Genomic DNA, 13,111 nt, shown 5'->3' with positions numbered 1-13,111 from the left:
ACGACCGAGTCTTTTGGTTAGACTCAAACTTTGAATCAATCGGAATTTAACTAATACACTAATAAGGGGTTTTACTGGCACATCATCACCTTTTTTCAAATGTACGTCCTATAAACAACTTCAAATTTTGATGCAGCGGATTTATTAGTTCTATGCACATGATAAAGTATACGGTTGGAAGAGTTTAGAATTTCATCTAGGATGTGGACTAAAACCGTTTAGAAAACTCTTGGTATTGATGCATCATTTCTACAGAAAGAGTCGGCAAGACATTCTTCATAGCCTTTAGAAAATGGTCCAAACACTACCATCAAATAATAATTCACATACATCTGATATTAGCCATTCATCCATTTTCATACTAAACATTGAGTGATTTACCAATTCAGACTGGCTTGATCTGATTGCGCACAATGCAGCTTCTCTACACAGACTTTTTAAATCTGCTCCAGTGTACATCTCACACTGGCTAGCAACATCCTCTAAATTCAACTTGGGGCAAAGAAGCATCCCTGTGGTATAGATCTCAAGAATACGTTGGCGAGCTAGAGTATCTGACGGAGGAGGCACGTATACGACCCGATCAAACCGTCCCGGTCTTAATAATGCTTCGTCAATCAAATCAGGTCGATTGGTTGCAGCCTATTTCAAAATTATCAAACTGTATGAATACCAGCAGTAATAACGAGAATCAATCAGTGGACTTACAAGAACTAGTACACCTGCTGCGGATTCGATGCCATCCATTTCGTTTAGCAGTGAAGACAGAATACGCTCTTGAACTGCATCTCCAGTACCTTCTGTGCCCATACTTCTTTTCCCAATAATTGTATCCACCTCATCAATAAATACAACTGCAGGTGATGCTGATCGTGCACGTTGAAAAAGCGATCGGACTATGACACAAAAAACAGTAATGAGATACAGCACATTCGTTACAAGTGTCGATTATGATTGAATCTGCATAAAAACCAAAGACTTGCCTATTCGTTCAGAGTCACCGAGGTAGGCAGAATACAAACTGGCTGTATTGAGAGTGAAAAACGATGCATTGGAAGTGGATGCAACAGTCTAGATTATCCCAGATTTATCAACCAACAGACACGGGTAAATCAAAATGTACAAATTCTAATGGTGTACATGTTTGAAAAGACACATACCCTGACAAGTGTGGTTTTGCTACATCCTGGTGGTCCATACATAAGAATCCCTCTACATGCACGAAGACCTAGTCGTTTAAAAGTATCCTTGTACAAAATCGGCCATTCAATTGCCTGTCGCAAAACAAGTTTGACACTTTCTAGTCCGCCAATAGCGTCCCATCTAGTCGATTCAATAACAGGTCGTGTTCCGCGCAAAACACTTGCTCCAGGTAATTTCTTTAATGCAATATCAAAATGATCCTGGGTAGTAACAATAGATGATGACAAAGCTGATAGTAATGCTGCTTCACGACATAGTGCAGCAAGATCGGCACCAACATAGCCAATGGTTGTAACAGAAAGGCGGAAAAGATCTACTGTTGGGGATAGTTTTAGCTTTTTTGTAAGTTCACGCAGTATTTCCAATCGTTGACTTTCGCTTGGAAAATTCATTACAATTTCGCGATCAAATCTAAAAGTTTGTAGCCAGTTTAAATCATAAATTGTTGGAGCATGAACGGATAACCATGGATTTGAAAGCATACACGTATCAATTCTGAGGTGTTACCTTCCTGGTCGACGCAATGCCGGGTCGAGAGCGCTTGATCGATTGGTTGCAGCAACAATAAACACCCTGCCTCGACCCATCATCCCATCCATCAAGGTTAAAAACTGGGCTACCATGGTTGTGCTGCCAGAACTATTTCCCTCTCGTCTAGGTGCCAATACATCCTACAGTCGTGAAAAACAATGAAACACCATTGATCACAATCAAAATAATCCATTTAATTGCACAGTTGTAGATCAGTAATAATCATTTGAAATTAAACGAGCCAATGCAGTATGTTACTTACAATCTCATCAATAAAAAGTATCACTGGATCATTGGGAAATTGCACGGTGGCTTTACGAGCCTCATCAAACCTTTGACGTAATCGCTCCTCGCTTTCTCCAATTCCACCTCCAAATACATCCGACGCATTGATCACAAACTATCAGTAGATATTGCATGAATTATGTTTAGAATTGTAATCGACTATATGTAGGTTTGGTTACATTTGCTACAATTTAAAAGCATCAGAAAATTGTAAACTTGTAAAATATTACCAGTTTGGCCTGACATGCCTCGGCTACAGATGAGACTACGCTGGTTTTTCCCACACCTGGAGGACCACTTAAAAGTACAGCTACAAAATGCCAAGTCAACACATGCAATTTAAACCAGCATTATAATACATGCACGTAAAACGAATATCTTCACCTTTGGGAACATCAATATTTAGCCTGGATAAAGTTTTTGCATAACGGAGCGGATATGTTACCAACTGAAGTAAAGACTTGTATACATGGTCAGATCCAGTTGAAATCTTTGATTGAGGCTGGATTGGCTTGTTTTCCACCGCCATTTTATCTTGATTCGCATCCAATTTTGATGGTGTGTATATATCCACATTAGTGTTTTTATGCACAATGACATCTGTGTCAATATCGCCATCCAGCGTCTCGGTAAGATGAATCTGTCCAACCAAAAATAATTGTAAGCAAAATCACAATACTAATCAACTAGTGCACACAAAAATGAAAAGATAAAGCACCTTGACTTTATAATTTCCATTAAATATGGTATCGTCGATTGTACATCCAGCCGAAACAACTGTATCAACAAGTATTCTCAGCACAACCTAAATTGAAATTTAAATATAAAATTGAGTTTCCATGTATTTTAAATAAGCGATATAGTTTTATACATACATTTGGTGTGATAGATACTGGCGTATCTTGTTTACAAAAGGATATTTGCTTTAGATGAACAATTTCGATTACCAACCGCAAAGCTCGAGAAAGTTTTGAAACGGAAAGTGTTTTCATTAACGCAACTATAACAGAAAATCCTATTAAACTCATGAACATTCAATATTAAAATGCATAATAGATCAATAAAAATCAAACATACCTGGATACAATGAATCAACCAAATCTTGTTTCTGTTCCCACATTGATATTTCATGACTAGTTGGTGCACGGGATATATTTGTACTAATAGTTGTAAACTGAGGCGAATTAGTCAATGATTCTGATTGAAATTCCGATGCGTTCAAGCCATTAGAGCAAGCCCGAGTCTTTCCATAATACACCTACAAAAATACAACTTAAATTCAGCACCAAGCCATTCCAATACAAATTATATCAATTACAAATTCCAATCGATTGCTTACACGATCCAATGTAATGGCGATACACCACTGACCAAAATGATCTTTGCCCAGCTTCTGAGCAAGTGGAAGACTCACACGGATGCAAGGAGAAAGTGTGATTGATTTTGAATGAATATACAGCCAATGCTGTTGTTTCTGTGCAGGCGGATTAGGTTTGGATCTGGCCTTTACATCGCTTTTTTGATTCTTGGATTTCTGATGTTTTGGTTTTGGCATTTTCAAGTGCAACTTGGCCACGAAAATTCGTCAAATAAAACCCACAATCCACGTGACTGTTTGAATTTGGCCAAATTTCAAACCCAACCAAAAACTGAATACAATTCAGTTTTGATCGAATACAAAACAATTGTCACTGCATTCATGACTGATTGCTCTAGTCCAACCAACCAGCTATCGGAAGATGAAGATGGAAATAATTTAAATGAAATCGCTAATACTTATCTTCCCTTTGTAGAATTTAATGCAAAAAAACACCTTGACCACTATGCAGACCATAGATTCCCTCGAGGCACCTACGCTTGGGACTATCTCGGACCTCCATCAGGATTAGTCCCGTCCAATATCCCTAAATCTACTAAAAACTCATTTACTGATGCCAACGAATTGAGTTCCAATAACAGTCTTGAGGGTAGGTTTGACACGGATGACTGCGGATCCAGCTCTAACTCGTCTGTAACAGAATCTGAATCTGAACTTGATACATCGTCGAGCTACAAGTCAAAGAATCGTAAAACCAATACAAGGCATGGCAAAGCTGCTACTTCTTCGAAAGAGATCATAGGTACTCCCACTCCATCTTTACCTGAAACTGAAGATTCCACTGTCAATTCAGAATCACTAGGCTATCAGACTCAAGAACCTGAAGATCTATCTGATCAGTCGCAAAATTTGAATCCATTGCAGCAGGATACGAAATTACGAAAAACGCAATTACATGATCAGGAATCAGAAGCAAGCATACAATCGTCTCGCTCTGCCCAGAGCACTCTACCATTTCATACAGCACGAGCCAAACTATCTCATGCAGAACGTAGAAAGATATTGATGTATTTGAGATCGAAGCAATCAAAACGTCTGGATAAATATCGGCGCGACGGGGTACTAAAGCTTGAATGGGTTAAAAGACTTAAAGCGTGGAAATGTGGGAGAGATACAGCTTGGGATATTCAAAACTATCGATCAGCAGTTGTAGATGTTATATGTACCCAACGCGCCGATACTCTTAGAATGAGTGTTGCAAACGATAATGGTTCCGAAGCAAAGCAAATACATAGGTCTAGTTTGCATTTATACTTATGCGTGTGTAAAGATATGTTGGTTGTAACTGCACCTGGCTAACGAATATAAAACTGACTATAGAAGAAACCCCGGGTTTTTTTCAATGGGAAGCTGGCCTGTATATTACTCACAAGCATTCAAGTAATGTAGTTTTATTATCGAGACTACACTTTGTAGATCCAGACACTCAACTAACGCATAATATTTTATTCATGTGACTATTTTGTATATTGGTGATGCGTTCTGTTGGATCTAGTCCTATCTATGGATACTGTTCACTCAAAACAACCACATCTGCATCCGAAGCTTACGAAGCATCATTAAGTGTTCCTGAAGGGCTTGAGCATATGGCTCCGCGACCGAGTTTTGTTAAAAAGGACCCGAAAGCAAAAATCTGGTTAAAAGAAAGTTTTTTGGAGCAGTACGCAATTATAGCACAAGCCGAGGAAAGGTTTCGTTCCCAGTCTGAAAAATCGAATGGATTGGGTACGAGTGATGAATCCATTCACGACGAAGATTTGAATTCGGACAATTGCCCATGGAGATACGGACTAACGTAGGCATTGATCTAGCAATTGTATTTTTATTTAACTGTATTTACACTAAATCTCAATCTATATTATGCAACAGTGACGATGCAGATCGAATCGTAGATGATGCGATTAAACACTTTTACAAGATATTGGAAACCATGGACTACGCTCTGACAAATCTTTGGTAAGCATGATTTGTATTTTCAAATAGTCTGATGGCATTTACACTAATTATATGATGCAATGTAGGACGAGAAATAGAAAACGACATGTCCGGCATGATTCAATTTTGTCCATGGCATATATGATAGGAATGCCGGAAAAGTAAGTAAACCAATATAGATGACATCATGCAGCAACCTCGGATGCCGTATCAAAGTATAATCTAAACATTTCCCAACTGAATAGTGTGATTTCAAATGCGAGAAAAAGAGTCGAAAGAGTAGTACTTTTTAAAAGGCCACACCCAATTCCTGAAACGGTGGGTGTTAGAAGGACGAAGCGAAAAGACCTGCCCAAAACCCCCAAAAAAAAATCTCGGCGTTCAGTAGTAGCTAACGATGAGACTGGTGACAATTAGTATTGCGAACAAAGGTTTAAGAAAAGATCACTTGTAGATTGCCAAGGCCAAGTTACATGACAAAAACATGTGGAGGACTGTTGTGGATAATAAAGTTGCAATTCGTCTAAACATGGCAGGATTATGCAAATTGACCACTAAAATAAAAAATAAGAACTGCAAGCAAAACTGAGTTTACAGCCGTGCTCGTAAAATAAGTCACTTGCGTTCATCTTGCGGTGATTGCTTCTATTCTGCTTTGGAATAAACAATGGCTGAATATTCCTTTTACTGAAAATTGACTACCTCAATACACAACGTCCATCATATGATGCACACAAGCTATAGTTTTGAACTGATTATTTTTTGGCATAGCCATGCATTGCACAATTACCCGACCCATATATTAAGCTTGGCCTCGAGTGTTTTCAACAAAACTCGGCAAACTTGTTGCATATTCCAAACCCCAACAGATACGCTTTCATTCAAGAGAACGGACTGTATGTCTTGTGAATGCAACTGCCGCCTGCATACCAATCAATCAATGATGTAATGTTTATAAAAGTGGGAAATTGAACAAGTCACGGATGTACTGGGACTTGTAAATGCTGCTTTGAAAATTTGTTTTTTACAAAATCAAGCACAAGAAAAAATCAATGAATTTACAAGAATTGTCCAGTAAATTTACTGGAAATTGGCATCAATCATTTCATGACTGGCTGTTTATTAGACACCCTTATTTAGTGCTCTGTTTTACGTGAATACAGCCATAACTTGAATTCATTGCATAGTTCTGCTTTGACAATAAAACAACAAGGCAGCAATATCCACCCACTGTTGTACTCCTTGCCAGTGTGTCAGAATAACAAGGATTGTTAAAGTGCATTGCTTGGGCTCGGCCATTACGTGTGGGTTATCTAATCAATCATTTATTGGCAAGGCACTGACTCTACTATCAAGAGACCAAAGTGTAACTATTACCGACTGCATTGACCTCTCATGGACCAGCAACCTCTCTCTCAGTCTGAAAATGACGCTGATACTCACCAACAGTCACCGACTAATTTGAATTCAACCAGACAGCAGTCACAGTCGCCCACCACTGCAGATATTATTGCGACTCCACAGCACCCCGTTACTACTATGCCTAGTCGAGAACACCACACACCTCATAATTTGCCAATGCAGACACCTCCATTACGACCACTAAGGCTACAGCATTTTCATGGCTCAGCTCGCCAGCCTCCTTCCATATCTACTTCCAATACTGGAGTCGCAAACACTAGTACTGTTGCTGGATCAACTGTACAGAAGCAATATAGTGTAAATGTTCAGCATCCAGAAGTTACAGATGACGATGAAGATGACCACAGAGTGGTAGAGGTATGAACATGCACTACAAGATCTAGTCATTGATTATCATCATGAAATACTTTTAATCTAACCTTGCTGAATGTAATCAACACCTTGCATGCACGTTGTCTATGCAATGATAAAAATTCTTTATTGGATTTTGATCCGCCCTGCTTTCAAGTCTGATCCCACTGGAAGATTCGAAAGATATTCACACTGTCTGGGAAAAGGAGCATACAAGGAAGTGTTCAAGGCATTCGACCAAGAAGAAGGAGTAGAGGTTGCATGGAACCAACTACGTCTGGACCACCTTTCCAAAAAAGATGCACAACGCGTGTTGTTTGAAATTCAGTTGTTGGAGGGATTGCGTAATGACAATATTATCAATTTATTTTATTCTTGGGTCGCACAAACTCCCAACGGATCAGACGGCATCTATTTCATTACGGAGCTCATGACTTCGGGAACCCTCAAATCATATTCAAAAAAGACCAAAGGGCAAATCAAACCTAAAATCTTGCGAAATTGGGCTAAACAGATTTTATCAGGGTTGGTGTATCTACATACCAGAGACCCACCCATTATTCATCGAGATCTAAAGTCAGAGAATATATTTATTAACGGGAACAATGGACAGGCCAAGATTGGAGATCTAGGACTAGCAGCAGTAAAGCGGCGAGAACACCTGTCTTCAGTTCTTGGGTAAATAGTAAAACTCTGATGGTATATAACTAGACAAGCTAGAGAATATATGCTAACATTTATCCATTAATCTTATTGAACTATGAATTATGCGCTGCTTTGGGTTCATGTTCCTCGTTTGATGTGCAAATTTCATTTTTTTTACCATTGAATCACGGGAAAAATGTCCGCTTTTGATTGGCCCAACTCGTTCTTTATTTGTTGGTCGTAAACTCCGCTTTGAAATCTTTAATTCTTGCGCTGTTTACTAGAACTCCTGAATTTATGGCCCCGGAATTGTATGACGAGAAATATGACGAGCGTGTCGATGTGTATGCCTTTGGCATGGTAAGTAGCAGCATTGCCATTATATTTGATTGTGACGAATCTAACCATTGTATTCTTGTGTTGGACAGGTTCTGCTTGAAATTGTCACAAAAGAATATCCTTATTCTGAATGCTCAAATCAAGCTCAGATCTATCGCAAGGTTTCTACAGGAATTAAACCTGCTGCATTGGCCAAAGTCACAGATGACGAAACCAGAAAGTTTATTGCAATATGCATTGAATCGAATCCTGTATTACGACCTATGGCTGCCGATTTATTGCTACATCCATTTATTACAAGTGATTTAGGAATGAGCACAAGTGCCTTGGATAATGGTCCGAGTGATACTAATGTTTCTAGAGTTGGCAGCGACTCTACTTTTGCACCAGCAACCATCCCCAATGTCCAATCGATTACCGATTCATCTTTCGCGCTATCAGACAGGCGGACTCTTTCTCCTGCAAGTGATAATATGCGATCATCAGTTGGTCAGTCTGCTTCCCCTATATCCACCACATGCAGTATGACATTTACTCGCACTACTGCTGCGCCTGCATCTCCTAACATTGTATGGGAGCCATCACCTGTTTCGTCAACTTCAGGCGTGGCCACTGCTAGCAATGGTGCTGCCTTTACTAACACAACTGTCTCGGGAAGTTCAAATGGAAGTAGCGGTAGCTACAGCAGCAATGCGCTGGGTCTTTGTGGTATATATTCCCACTCTACAACTCTTAAACTGTCAAATGATTCAGACAGTTCGGGAGAATGCGGATCTGCTACACAATCTACTCAGAAAATTCTACCCGACGTATTTACGACTGAGGAGCTTGCAACTACTCCATTTTCTGTGTTGCAAACTCCACAACAATCATTGCAGCAGTATTCGCAACAGCAACAGCAGCTACAACAACAGCTAAAGCTGTCCTACCAACAACCACCGCAAACCACTCTTTCACGTATATGCTCTGTAGATATAATTGACTTTGCCGATGACGACATTATCAATATCAAAATGGCATATCGTAGTTTGGCAACCGCTGACACTTCGGATATCAAATTTCCTTTTCACCTGGGTGAGGATACTGTTACCGATGTGGTTGCTGAAATGGTTCGCGAGGAGTTGATTGGTGCTGCTGATGAACAAGAAGCTCGCAGACGCATTGAAGAGGTTGTGAGGAGTGTTCTTAGAGGTCAAAGGGTCGGAGGATTTTTGAGCACGGGCATGTTTGGCACTGTTTTATCGCCAAAATCTGGCACATTGGGATTGAATACCGACACCGTTTTAGACACTCCGGCACCCCTCTCTCATCAGACATCCAGTGCTACTATAACCGCCTTGTCTGTTCAAAGAGAACGCCATGCCACGGCTACATCGACTACCTCTGCTCATACAACAGCAAGTACAAATAGTTCAGATGTTTCTGCAACTCCGGTCATCACCTTGTCTGTTGCCAAAAGTAACTCCGACTCGAGTACTTGTATGCAAGAATCCATCAAACCTGAACCTGTAACTGACTGCATTGATTTTATTACTACCCCCACACCGGCCTCTAGCATCTACACGACCCGGTCAATGGATCAATCGTCTGCACTTAAAACAGCATATACCACCGTCACATCCAGTATAGACGCGAATGGTTTTATTGTTTCTGCTCATGACTGGCCTGCACCTGTTCCCATTACCCCCACTCATCCATCCACTTCTGCATTGACTCAATTTACACATACTTCTTTGATCTCAACCGTGCCTGCGTCTGTATCTATGGCCAGTCTGGTCAACCCAGTACTTACTACCACTTCTGGTTGCACTGTATCTTCAACTTTGAGCGATTCGCGATCATCACAAACATCACCCATAATAAGAACACCCTATAATGAAAGTAGGACTACTTTAGGAGAGAATTCTGGATTGTATATACCCACCCAAACCATGTTTCAAACAATCTCTACTAGTCATTCACCAAGTATTTTTCCTACAACCGATGTCAAGGATACGTTGTCTGAGGCTTCTAATCTGACTCTACCACCTTGGGGTGATCGTGCTGGTATATCGACTTCAGCTTCACAATCCCCTGCACATACTTGTTCAGCATCAGTGTCCTTGACTACTTTTGCTCAACCGGGTACACTTGCATCACAGAATGTATCTACTGCTTCATCTGTGGCATCATCCAACGCAATGAGCATTTTGACGGATTCGACTACCGCCTCTGTACCTGCTTCTTTAACCATACACTTGCCTAATCAAACTGTAGGTCGAACGACATCTCCCATCTGTCTGTCTGCCAATGCTTCGACAGGAAAAATAGAAGATCGGCTACGCCAATTGCAGGAGTTGAATTTGATTGATTTTCGAAATAAGCTTGGCGGAAATACTAATCTCTTGGCGACTGGGAGCGGACAGCCTGCAAGTGTTGCATATCTGGCTTCACATGCTGCCACCCTACATCAACAGCAAAGTTTACCAAGTGGGCTATCAATCAATGCCATACGAACTGCAAGTGCAAGCTACGACAGCAGTTTTTTTAAAAATACTGTGCATTTATCTCAGTTGAACTTACCTTGCACTGCCAACACTCAGGCGCATAATATAAATACGGGCATTGGCTGCTCTGTTTCGTCCGCTGAAAGGTCTGAACTACCTTCTGTTGCATCGGCGTTTCCTCCTCCACCCGTCTCGGCTCGCACACATGCTGTGGGATTTGATGGTTTGCAGCGACCAGTCATTACCATGGGGCGTATGGCTGCTGCATCAGATCTTTCTGGTATAGCTACAACAACTGCAAATGGAAATATTATAAGCTCATCTACTCCATCGAGTGTGCCTAATAATGAATCTGCGTTTTTCACTACACCTCCTGCTAGTGCAGAATTGGACCCCTGCGTCGCCATCGCTGAATTTTCAAAATTAGTAGATATTGAAATGGACACTAGGATAAATATGACTGAACTGTCACGTTCTCCACCATTAGCTCCTATAAATGGTGGGGTAATAGCTAGCAATAGTTGTATTAATCTACGCTTGTAAAAATATATTTAATTTCTATAAACTCTTCTGGACTGTGATTGACAGAGTATGACTTGGATTCATGACTAATTTAAAACCTAAAGTTTAAATCCACCTCACTGGTTGATTCAATCTCCTAACCACGTATAACCCATCACCAAAGTTTATGTTTATTGGTGATGGTTTATATGGATAAATTAACTATGCACACATGACTATAAATAAATATGTTGGGTAGTTACGTTGTAGCTACTGGCATCCATCGAATTGTATGGCATATTTTGTATTTTTGGTTGGATGCTATTGAATCAACGACAACCCTCTACTTGAACCCAATACAAAATTAGCCAGCGCATCGGCAAACAAGACATACATGAAACGTGTATTCAAAATGATACCATTTATACGTCATGTGTTGAATTAAACTTGATTGTATAACCCAAAAAAAAGTCAAAACCCTGTCCAAGCAATATTGAATGTTAATAAAAATAATAATTTATTCGGGTATTACAACCAGAAATATGATCTAGCAAGATTCGAGTAAAGTACTGGGATGCTGACCATGGGCTGCTGGGACTGCCTAGATATGAAAAATTGGAATGGTGTTAGGTGAATGATTTGCTTTAATTGATAATATAATTTCATGAATACCTTGAGCATGTCAAATACACGGCTTAGATCAGAATGGGTACCATCATCGTCATTGGATTGATCATTAATATGCCAAAGTTTGGCTTTATGGGTAGGATTCCCGAGCGCGGCTTTATTGCCTTGATTCCAGAGCGCAGCTTTATTGCCTTGATTCCATAGTGCGGCTTTATTGCCTTGATTCCAAGGTGTAGCTCTAGATCTGGACATGATATTAATCCTCAAGTTCAATACTGGACTTGCATTCGTATTGGAATGTACATTCCGACCTATACCGTGATGTCCAAATGCTTTAAAAGGATGTTTCGAATCTAAACACAATCCAACATTCAATGAATCCAGTTTAGCCACAACATTTCAAACCAATCTATAAACCCATCCAACGACATATTGATTCAAACAGCACTCATCAACTTACTGAGAATGCGTCGATGCCATTCATTGGATTGATGCTGCATGGTAAGCTGATGTAATTTCGAGTTTAATCGGTGTCTTAATGACGACAGGTATTCAAGATTCAATTTTCTATAAGTTTTAGTTAGTTGTTGCATTTGGTTGTCTAGATCGTTGAGTGAACGAGTTTGCTGATTAGAGGGTTTTGAAACGGATGGCATAGCTAGTGTTCCTATGGTGATGCTACCCTATAAAATCAAAGTGTGAGTTTCTTTTATACTGATGCTTAAAAAATCAACCTTGCAATGCAGCGTTTACTAACTATTTGAACGTTTCCAGTTGATTGATTGATATGCTTGTTTTTTTCGACATGTTGAACGGACCAATATTTAGGTCGAGTATCTTCAAGACCAATATTGGGTAAATGAGAGCTAGAAGGTGACCAGGACCGTTTCACAAGATTAGATTCACCCGGATTGGTATCGATATTTCGCATCAAAGCAAGTTGATTTGCGGGTTTTTCCTGAGTTTTGGATTCGATAGCAGGTGGGTTACTTGTTTTTGAAGCATTATCAGTTGAATCTGTAGCTTGATGTTGCATGCGTTGTTTAACCCAACCACTCAACATCACGGCAGCCACAACAATATACGCAACGAGAAGCATAGCAGTTATGGCAGTAAATATCTTGCATAGTTTGGAAGACATGATTTTTTCTGTATAAGCGGAATCACTTAGTACATCAAGTTGTGGGATCTGGATTTTCAAGTCGGGTGAAGGGGTTTTACTAGATGCCTCGGGACATGTTTTTTCCGTGATCACATCCTTGACTGGATCATCGTTTTTGCATTCGGGAGAGATACTCATTATAATTTAAGTAGATGCTTACTGCTGTAGTGGAAAGTATGCAACACGGGAACAGTCGCGCATTTATACTATGCAAGTGGCACAATAGCACAAGGAGGTTGATAGATC

At 40.1% G+C, this 13,111-nt stretch overlaps 5 protein-coding genes across 5 annotated transcripts; 3 read left to right on the top strand and 2 right to left on the bottom strand.

Moving 5' to 3' along the window:
- Positions 1 to 285: 285 nt before the first annotated feature.
- On the bottom strand, positions 286 to 2,548 carry BATDEDRAFT_8414 (uncharacterized protein; the record flags this gene model as incomplete). The annotated part of the gene is made up of 8 exons (XM_006674938.1): positions 286 to 642; positions 709 to 896; positions 1,002 to 1,071; positions 1,161 to 1,614; positions 1,711 to 1,874; positions 1,997 to 2,134; positions 2,250 to 2,329; positions 2,404 to 2,548. 8 exons carry the CDS (start codon positions 2,546 to 2,548, stop codon positions 286 to 288), a joined length of 1,596 nt encoding a protein of 531 aa, XP_006675001.1.
- Positions 2,549 to 3,718: 1,170 nt separating this feature from the next.
- On the top strand, positions 3,719 to 4,696 carry BATDEDRAFT_85214 (uncharacterized protein; the record flags this gene model as incomplete). The annotated part of the gene is made up of 1 exon (XM_006676399.1): positions 3,719 to 4,696. The coding sequence occupies one exon, from the start codon at positions 3,719 to 3,721 to the stop codon at positions 4,694 to 4,696; it is 978 nt and encodes a 325-aa protein (XP_006676462.1).
- A 20-nt stretch (positions 4,697 to 4,716) lies between these two features.
- Positions 4,717 to 5,770, top strand: BATDEDRAFT_32825 (uncharacterized protein). The gene is made up of 5 exons (XM_006675607.1): positions 4,717 to 4,777; positions 4,893 to 5,192; positions 5,267 to 5,353; positions 5,419 to 5,493; positions 5,578 to 5,770. Exons 1-5 carry the CDS (start codon positions 4,740 to 4,742, stop codon positions 5,747 to 5,749), a joined length of 672 nt encoding a protein of 223 aa, XP_006675670.1. The 5' UTR covers positions 4,717 to 4,739; the 3' UTR covers positions 5,750 to 5,770.
- Positions 5,771 to 7,265: 1,495 nt separating this feature from the next.
- Positions 7,266 to 8,385, top strand: BATDEDRAFT_4618 (uncharacterized protein; the record flags this gene model as incomplete). The annotated part of the gene is made up of 3 exons (XM_006674848.1): positions 7,266 to 7,783; positions 8,035 to 8,110; positions 8,179 to 8,385. Coding segments are annotated over 3 exons (801 nt in total), but the record flags the coding sequence as incomplete, so codon positions are not given.
- Positions 8,386 to 11,623: 3,238 nt separating this feature from the next.
- BATDEDRAFT_86063 (uncharacterized protein) lies at positions 11,624 to 13,003 on the bottom strand (the record flags this gene model as incomplete). Its single annotated transcript, XM_006676123.1, has 4 exons — positions 11,624 to 11,677; positions 11,749 to 12,056; positions 12,164 to 12,386; positions 12,461 to 13,003. 4 exons carry the CDS (start codon positions 13,001 to 13,003, stop codon positions 11,624 to 11,626), a joined length of 1,128 nt encoding a protein of 375 aa, XP_006676186.1.
- Between the last annotated feature and the right edge of the window lie 108 nt (positions 13,004 to 13,111).

This window comes from Batrachochytrium dendrobatidis (genome assembly GCF_000203795.2).
Source record: "Batrachochytrium dendrobatidis JAM81 unplaced genomic scaffold BATDEscaffold_1, whole genome shotgun sequence".
Classification (NCBI taxonomy): Eukaryota; Fungi; Chytridiomycota; class Chytridiomycetes; order Rhizophydiales; genus Batrachochytrium; species Batrachochytrium dendrobatidis.
The sequence above is the reverse complement of the archived record's forward strand: the minus strand, read 5'-3'. Positions and strand labels throughout refer to the sequence as shown.

Excerpts from the sequence above, each read along its gene's own strand:
- BATDEDRAFT_32825 (XM_006675607.1), top strand. The coding sequence starts at position 4,740 with ATGGGAAGCTGGCCTGTATATTACTCACAAGCATTCAA. Across the intron at positions 5,193-5,266 it reads CCATGGAGATACGGACTAAC|TGACGATGCAGATCGAATCG; the intron begins GTAGGCATTGAT and ends ATTATGCAACAG. Across the intron at positions 5,494-5,577 it reads ATGATAGGAATGCCGGAAAA|TGTGATTTCAAATGCGAGAA; the intron begins GTAAGTAAACCA and ends CCAACTGAATAG.